A 9,081-nucleotide genomic window follows, 5' to 3' on the forward strand; every position below is an offset into this window, starting at 1 on the left:
CTATTTTGATGTCGTCTTAGAGTTTTTATTATTGATATTAGCTATCCTCTCCTTAAGAAGATTGTTTGCTTTACATAATTCCTTTTTTTCTGCGATCAATTTATTTTCAAAATGTTTTAACAAATCGCACTCTTTTTTGGCAGCTAAAAGTATGCTATGTTTTGATGGCACACGTCTATTTGAGTTCAAGTAACTACAATATTTTCTTAGAATATCAAATTTTTTGGCTATTTCTTCTCGACTTGCTCGTTCTTTGGCATTATGTAAAAACCTTTCATGGGGTTTTCTAAACTTCTGATCAGACTTATTACTTTTATGTTGAGATTTTCTGGTCTGATTTTTCTTACTGGAGTTCAGGTAATACGAATCTTTAAAAACAAAATAAAAAGCAGTTAATAATACAAAAAGTATATAATATATATTATCAGGACCGTGGATATGCGACAGATAAGATTATCATATCTTTTATAACCCTTTGAATTTTTTTTTATTACTTACAACTTATTGTTAAAATTAAAATTCCTATTTTCAATACTTTTTCTAAAATAGAAATAGAAATTTGTTCAAATTTATCACAATTGTGCCACAAACAGCATACTTAGTGAACACACAATTTATTATGAATACAATATCATGGAATGTATTATGAATAAAAAAATAATGTTGATAAATAATGGGTTTAAAATTTGATTTCAAATCATGATGAAAGATTAGGTTCAATGGTAAACTTATAAAAATTAATACAAGTTTTTTTCAATAACCCTCTAATAATATAATCTTTCAAAATTTCAATGAAAACTATCATAAAAAATGTAGTAGTAACTGTGTTTTATTCTTTTTGAAAAATGTGGTTTTATTTTTATTATTATTCATACAGTGTAAACGAACACTCGCATTGTTTAAGTCTACTCTGCCGACAACCACGTGGTGTTGTCTAGATAACACTTTTAGGCTAAACAGAGTGAATTGAAATAATCAAAAAATATTCATGGGACTTATTATGTATAACCAATTTATGCTAAGATGTTTTAATAAGTAACAGCACACTTCATGATATATTAAATTCCTATACCAAACATAAATGATAATATATAATTATTATATTTAACTAGGTAACTGTAGGTTAACACAAAAATATAAATATATTTCTTTTTATTATAATATGGTCAGAGAATAGTTAAAACTTCATATCCCTCCCCCATCCTTTTCAAAGAGTTTTGCACAACGTTGTATAGTATAATGAACAAAAATATAAATACTTACATTGTTCTTTACTTTTTTCATTGACTGGTTGTTCTTGTTCATAATATTTAACTGCTTCATCAGGGATTGAATTTCTGTTGACATTGTTGTATACATTGCTCTTATTATCTGTTTGAAAAATTTCACTCCAATTTTCATTACTTCCAACAGAAATGTTATCATCAGTATCTTCTGATTCTGAACTACTGTTATTTAGCTCTTCGATCAATTGCTCTTTAAGGTTTTTTATCATAGGTTTAGGAGGATCAAGAGGATCTATTATTTCATTGTTTGATATAGATTTTTGTTTCAACTCAATATTTGATGAAGGCAGTTCAGCTTCTACGTTTACTTTAATGTTTGGTTGAAGTTGATCCAGGGTATCAGTTGATATAGTTTTATGGTTTCTAATCTTGGTTGGTTTAATGTTTCTGTTTAGTAATTCAGTACTTAGAGCAATTTTTGGTTTTACATTGTGCTTAAAAATAATTTTTTCTAAACTATTTGAAACTAATTTGATTTTAGGTTTTAAAATAGTATCACCAGAGTTCTGTAAACACTGAAGAAGTTTTTGTCGATGTCGTTGAATATTTAGCCTCATTTTTATTTTGCTCTGATTGTTTAGGCACAACATTTCAAATCGATTCTGAAAAAAATATTAAAAAATTAATATTATTATTATTAAACATATGTGTAAGTTTAATGTTAATAAAAGTCTTAATAAATACTTATTTCTCATCTTTGTATATTATGTATATCGAAATAAGTTAAGTATTAAAAGTGAATAAAAATAAAATTTATAAGGAAATCAACTATAAATTAGAATACAGTAGATATGATCAGCCAGTTTGATTGGTAAATTAGATATATATACATATATAAATCGACCAAAAATATGAATTTAAACCATGTTTTCAGAACAAACAATTTTAAGAATACATAATGTTCGATATACATAATGTATAAGCTTGTAAAAAACACGTGTTTAATAGTTAGAACTAACAAAAAAAATACAAAAAATCATTAGGTATATACCATCGAAAAAGTCTATATATTATACCTAAATAGCTTATGATACTCACCACACAAGTTGTAGGCACAATCCGATGATTTCCTCCACCAATAAATGTCCGTAACAAAACTGGGCCTCTGTAATTTGTTTTGTTTAGCTTTAGACAATAGACATGCGTTTCCAAACCACGCGCTCAGTTCGAAAGTACAAAACAAACTGCTGTTATCACAGTTCATTCCATAACGAATGCATTGGTAAAAACAAAAACTAAGACTTCATGGTAGAAAAAATGTTTGTAAAAATTGATTTTTTAGTCCAGTCCATAGTATCTTAGTTCATGTCTATTTAACAAACTTAGATACATATTTGCATAAATTTCATACAGTAAAAAGTAATTTTTTAAGTAATGAAAGTTATTATTTATTTAAACAAATTTTTTTAAAAGATTCATCAAGTTTGTTAAATAGACATGAACTAAGATACTATGGACTGGACTAAAAAATCAATTTTTACAAACATTTTTTCTACCATGAAGTCTTAGTTTTTGTTTTTACCAATGCATTCGTTATGGAATGAACTGTGATAACAGCAGTTTTGTTTTGTACTTTCGAACTGAGCGCGTGGTTTGGAAACGCATGTCTATTGTCTAAAGCTAAACAAAACAAATTACAGAGGCCCAGTTTTGTTACGGACATTTATTGGTGGAGGAAATCATCGGATTGTGCCTACAACTTGTGTGGTGAGTATCATAAGCTATTTAGGTATAATATATAGACTTTTTCGATGGTATATACCTAATGATTTTTTGTATTTTTTTTTGTTAGTTCTAACTATTAAACACGTGTTTTTTACAAGCTTATACATTATGTATATCGAACATTATGTATTCTTAAAATTGTTTGTTCTGAAAACATGGTTTTAAATTCATATTTTTGGTCGATTTATATATGTATATATATCTAATTTACCAATCAAACTGGCTGATCATATCTACTGTATTCTAATTTATAGTTGATTTCCTTATAAATTTTATTTTTATTCACTTTTAATACTTAACTTATTTCGATATACATAATATACAAAGATGAGAAATAAGTATTTATTAAGACTTTTATTAACATTAAACTTACACATATGTTTAATAATAATAATATTAATTTTTTAATATTTTTTTCAGAATCGATTTGAAATGTTGTGCCTAAACAATCAGAGCAAAATAAAAATGAGGCTAAATATTCAACGACATCGACAAAAACTTCTTCAGTGTTTACAGAACTCTGGTGATACTATTTTAAAACCTAAAATCAAATTAGTTTCAAATAGTTTAGAAAAAATTATTTTTAAGCACAATGTAAAACCAAAAATTGCTCTAAGTACTGAATTACTAAACAGAAACATTAAACCAACCAAGATTAGAAACCATAAAACTATATCAACTGATACCCTGGATCAACTTCAACCAAACATTAAAGTAAACGTAGAAGCTGAACTGCCTTCATCAAATATTGAGTTGAAACAAAAATCTATATCAAACAATGAAATAATAGATCCTCTTGATCCTCCTAAACCTATGATAAAAAACCTTAAAGAGCAATTGATCGAAGAGCTAAATAACAGTAGTTCAGAATCAGAAGATACTGATGATAACATTTCTGTTGGAAGTAATGAAAATTGGAGTGAAATTTTTCAAACAGATAATAAGAGCAATGTATACAACAATGTCAACAGAAATTCAATCCCTGATGAAGCAGTTAAATATTATGAACAAGAACAACCAGTCAATGAAAAAAGTAAAGAACAATGTAAGTATTTATATTTTTGTTCATTATACTATACAACGTTGTGCAAAACTCTTTGAAAAGGATGGGGGAGGGATATGAAGTTTTAACTATTCTCTGACCATATTATAATAAAAAGAAATATATTTATATTTTTGTGTTAACCTACAGTTACCTAGTTAAATATAATAATTATATATTATCATTTATGTTTGGTATAGGAATTTAATATATCATGAAGTGTGCTGTTACTTATTAAAACATCTTAGCATAAATTGGTTATACATAATAAGTCCCATGAATATTTTTTGATTATTTCAATTCACTCTGTTTAGCCTAAAAGTGTTATCTAGACAACACCACGTGGTTGTCGGCAGAGTAGACTTAAACAATGCGAGTGTTCGTTTACACTGTATGAATAATAATAAAAATAAAACCACATTTTTCAAAAAGAATAAAACACAGTTACTACTACATTTTTTATGATAGTTTTCATTGAAATTTTGAAAGATTATATTATTAGAGGGTTATTGAAAAAAACTTGTATTAATTTTTATAAGTTTACCATTGAACCTAATCTTTCATCATGATTTGAAATCAAATTTTAAACCCATTATTTATCAACATTATTTTTTTATTCATAATACATTCCATGATATTGTATTCATAATAAATTGTGTGTTCACTAAGTATGCTGTTTGTGGCACAATTGTGATAAATTTGAACAAATTTCTATTTCTATTTTAGAAAAAGTATTGAAAATAGGAATTTTAATTTTAACAATAAGTTGTAAGTAATAAAAAAAAATTCAAAGGGTTATAAAAGATATGATAATCTTATCTGTCGCATATCCACGGTCCTGATAATATATATTATATACTTTTTGTATTATTAACTGCTTTTTATTTTGTTTTTAAAGATTCGTATTACCTGAACTCCAGTAAGAAAAATCAGACCAGAAAATCTCAACATAAAAGTAATAAGTCTGATCAGAAGTTTAGAAAACCCCATGAAAGGTTTTTACATAATGCCAAAGAACGAGCAAGTCGAGAAGAAATAGCCAAAAAATTTGATATTCTAAGAAAATATTGTAGTTACTTGAACTCAAATAGACGTGTGCCATCAAAACATAGCATACTTTTAGCTGCCAAAAAAGAAGTGCGATTTGTTAAAACATTTTGAAAATAAATTGATCGCAGAAAAAAAGGAATTATGTAAAGCAAACAATCTTCTTAAGGAGAGGATAGCTAATATCAATAATAAAAACTCTAAGACGACATCAAAATAGAATTAGAGATTTAGACTGATTATGTATTGCTGGACAAAACAGGGACATATTGTGGTAATTTTGTAAATGTATAAATTAAACACAATGTATCAACTATTTTGACCAACTATTTATTTATTATAATTGGTATAAAAAAAATATGTATGTTGTTTGGTAATAGTTAATAGATATAAGAAATGTATTATTATGTTATATCTATATATTTTGTATACATAATGCAATTTGTTTGTGTTATGTGTATCTAATAACTATTAATTTTTTCTTTGTTCATATTTGCATAAATTTCATAGAGTAAAAATTATTTTTTGAAGTAATGAAAGTTATTATTTCTTTTAAACAATTTTTTTTAAAAGAACCGTCAAGTTTGTTAATTAGAGGTTTGACTGTATATAATTTAACTTTATACATATATTTTTATGTGAAAAAATATGAAAATTTCTCTTTTATACTTGTTTCTCTAAAACTTTTTAGAACTCCATTTTAGAAACCAGATCATTATAATTGCTATTTTAAAGTATAATTAATTATAAGTATCACAAGAAATTGAGGTGTAGGTTAAAAATGTTTGACCTGAGTATTATTTTCTTAAATATTTACCTTCTGGTGTAATCTATTAAATCTTTTTAAAACTAGGCAGGTAATTATAATAAAAAATATAAAAATATAAATTTTAAATAATATTAGACATAGTAATACAAATATTTATAAATAATTAAAACAACATTCATAAATAAAAAATAAGTTATATAATTGAGTTTGTTGTTTGCAAATATGTTATAAATCCAGATTCATATGTCTGAATCCAAAGCTTTTATAACAGTCGTTTTAATCTGACTTTGTAATTTTTTTCTCTTACTTTATATATTGGTAAATCTTTCATTAATGGTGAGAAGTGTTTTCCAAGTGTAATATCAGTATTATGTGGTTCATCGATTAGTTCTGTCAGTAATGATTGCTTTGCCATTTTATACTCATTTAGACTTTGGAAATCATGATGATTTTCTAGAGACAAAAAAATGTTGATATTTTATTATACACACTTTTAATCTAATATTTATAAAATGCAATAATGCCGTTTACATACTGTGTGATATTGAATATAGTATATATATTTATAAAAAACACTAACTCTAATTCTTAAATACTAATAATATATTTGGTAATATAAAAAAAGAAACGAATGCAGTTTAGCTCCCAAGCGATATTTTTTTTTCAAAATGTGTATTTTTGCAAGATTAATTTGATGGTACTTCAAAAAAAATCCGGTCGATTTTGGAAGTTATGGTCAAAAAACTTCAACATGCTCAATTTTTTCAAAAATCGTGATTTTGAAATTAAAATACAAAAAATTTAAATTTTTAGATTTTTTTTAGAAATGTTTATATTTATATGCTCAATTTTTTGATGGAATCAGAATGGCAGCCTATAATACTTACTTTTTATGTTATTGTGAATAAACCACATACAACTGAATTATAAAGTTATTTCAAACATTTGCATATTTGAGGACACTCAAAATTGATTTTTTATTTTTATTTTTTGTTTTTCATTCGATGAGTAATTACATAAATTAGTTTTTGTTTAAATCAAAACTAACTTATATTATTAAAAATATTTTAAAGGTAATAACTACCAGTTTTTTATGATGTATTATCATTTATCATATGCCATCGAAAACCACTCCATGGTGAAAATACGACAAGTTCAACTCAACAAGTATGTTGAGCAATCCCTAACTCCTCGGAAAGGAACGATAGAGATACACTTTTTGACCATAAATACGTAAAACTAACAATTTTGTACAATGATAAGTGGGACTTGTGGAAAAATTCATCAAACTTGATGATCTTTTAAAAAAATTTGTTTTAAATAAATAATAACTTTCATTACTTAAAAAATTACTTTTTACTGTATGAAATTTATGCAAATATGTATCTATGTATTAATAATATTTATGTACAAATAGGACCAGCGATAACTAGTTAGCGACATTTGATTTTATAGTAGGTTTTATAATAGATCGTCTCTTATGATATATCAACATCAATAACAATAATTTAAGGTACTAAAAATTAATGAGATATGATAAATATGATTCCTATGATCTGTACTCTTAATGAGTGTGTAGCCGTGTAGGTACTTTATAATTATAAATAATAATAGTTGTTATATTTGTTTAAGAAATGTAACAAAAAATTAATTCGTTAAATACAAATTTTTTTCGTTTGATAGAAGTTATCCAATTAAAATGTTATGGTTTCATTAAATATTTTGTCATATAGAGAGTTTTGTTAAATAAAGATTCGACTGTAGTTCCAATACTTTTGTAAAATAATAATAATGACCGTGTGTTTTTCTCTCTTAGATACTCGATGTCTGTCATCTAGGTTTGGTCCTATTTAAAGTAGGTTTTTTCAACATCTTTTGTGAAAAAAAAATATTTTAATTGTTTATACTATTATATTAATTAATTTTTTAGGTACCTACCTATTATAATATTATTATTATTTATTGTAAATACCTATGCAGTATATATCGTAGATACATGGGCATAAGGTTAGTCGTCAGAATGGTGGAGCACGTGCTTTCACATTATTAACGAATTATATTAAATTATTTGTCATTACTTAATATTCATAGACATACTAACATAAGTAATAAAAATATTTATTAATTCATTAACCGCTAAAAATAGGCGATTGGATTTTCAAATTTAACTTTATTATTGTATATTATACTCTTCAGTTTTAATTAGTAATTTCTGGTACTAAGCTATTTTGTTTTATTTTTACTACATGTCTACATCCATACTGATCATTATTTTACATTTAAAAATAAATTGGTATCACTAACTCAAAAATGTCTTTAACAATCTAAATATTAGTAATAATAAAATGAGTACGCTTCCTCAAATTAAATTTTTAATTATGCTACTGGATAGAATAATAAATAATAATAAGTGACACATGAGCCAGTCCATAGAGTGGTATTACTCTATGAATCAGTCACATAGCATTAAATAAAAAACTTTTTATCTCTCTTTTATCATTCGGCATGTAGTAGATAATGTCCAATTTGTCATTTATTTGGAGTTTCTGAATTTAGTTGTTTAAGTAATAAAACAATTGAAATTACACAAATTTTCTCACCACTGCAAAAAAATAAAATAAATATCAATTGAGACAGAATTTACTGGTGGAAAATAAACGCTTAGTTCTAATAGGTAGGTTACTTCAACATATCTTTTCAAATGAGTAAATATTTTTGATTCATAGTCTGCTTCATTATCATTATTTCTGTGAGGATATTTAGTACCTTACCACCCTAGTACCTAGGGTTAGGTAGTTGCTTAGTAGTAGCTTACCCATCTATTGTATATTTGTGTCAAATTTCAAACGGTTCCTTTAATCTACCTATTGGTTTTTGACAAATTATATCATCAAATTACTATTTATCATTTTTTTCACGTCTGGCAACTATGCATAATTCATTCAGAAGTAGTTATTCACATGTCAGTATGTCACACCAAGAATAATTCTATTTAGAGTGTTTAATACGAACAACACTAGAAATGCATTTACTAACCATTAACTATTTTGAAAATTGTAAACTAATTGTACATTTTTGAATAGCTTCTAGTCACAGTTAGGCAATAACAATTTTAAAGCTAACTTGATATTTTTTCTGTTTATATAGTCTATAAATGTTTCAATTACCTATGACACTGAATAATTATGGTAAATTATTAAATATAGTAGATA

At 25.4% G+C, this 9,081-nt stretch overlaps 2 protein-coding genes across 2 annotated transcripts; one reads left to right on the plus strand and one right to left on the minus strand.

The window, feature by feature from the left end:
• On the minus strand, window positions 1-1,876 carry LOC132924873 (GATOR complex protein WDR24-like). The gene is made up of 2 exons (XM_060989313.1): window positions 1,264-1,876; window positions 1-368 (listed from the first exon to the last, which is right to left on the minus strand). Exons 1-2 carry the CDS (start codon window positions 1,874-1,876, stop codon window positions 1-3), a joined length of 981 nt encoding a protein of 326 aa, XP_060845296.1.
• A 1,567-nt stretch (window positions 1,877-3,443) lies between these two features.
• Window positions 3,444-5,214, plus strand: LOC132924874 (GATOR complex protein WDR24-like). Its single transcript, XM_060989314.1, has 2 exons — window positions 3,444-4,056; window positions 4,952-5,214. The coding sequence occupies exons 1-2, from the start codon at window positions 3,444-3,446 to the stop codon at window positions 5,212-5,214; spliced, it is 876 nt and encodes a 291-aa protein (XP_060845297.1).
• The last annotated feature ends 3,867 nt before the right edge of the window (window positions 5,215-9,081 follow it).

Source organism: Rhopalosiphum padi, chromosome 3 (genome assembly GCF_020882245.1).
Source record: "Rhopalosiphum padi isolate XX-2018 chromosome 3, ASM2088224v1, whole genome shotgun sequence".
Classification (NCBI taxonomy): Eukaryota; Metazoa; Arthropoda; class Insecta; order Hemiptera; family Aphididae; genus Rhopalosiphum; species Rhopalosiphum padi.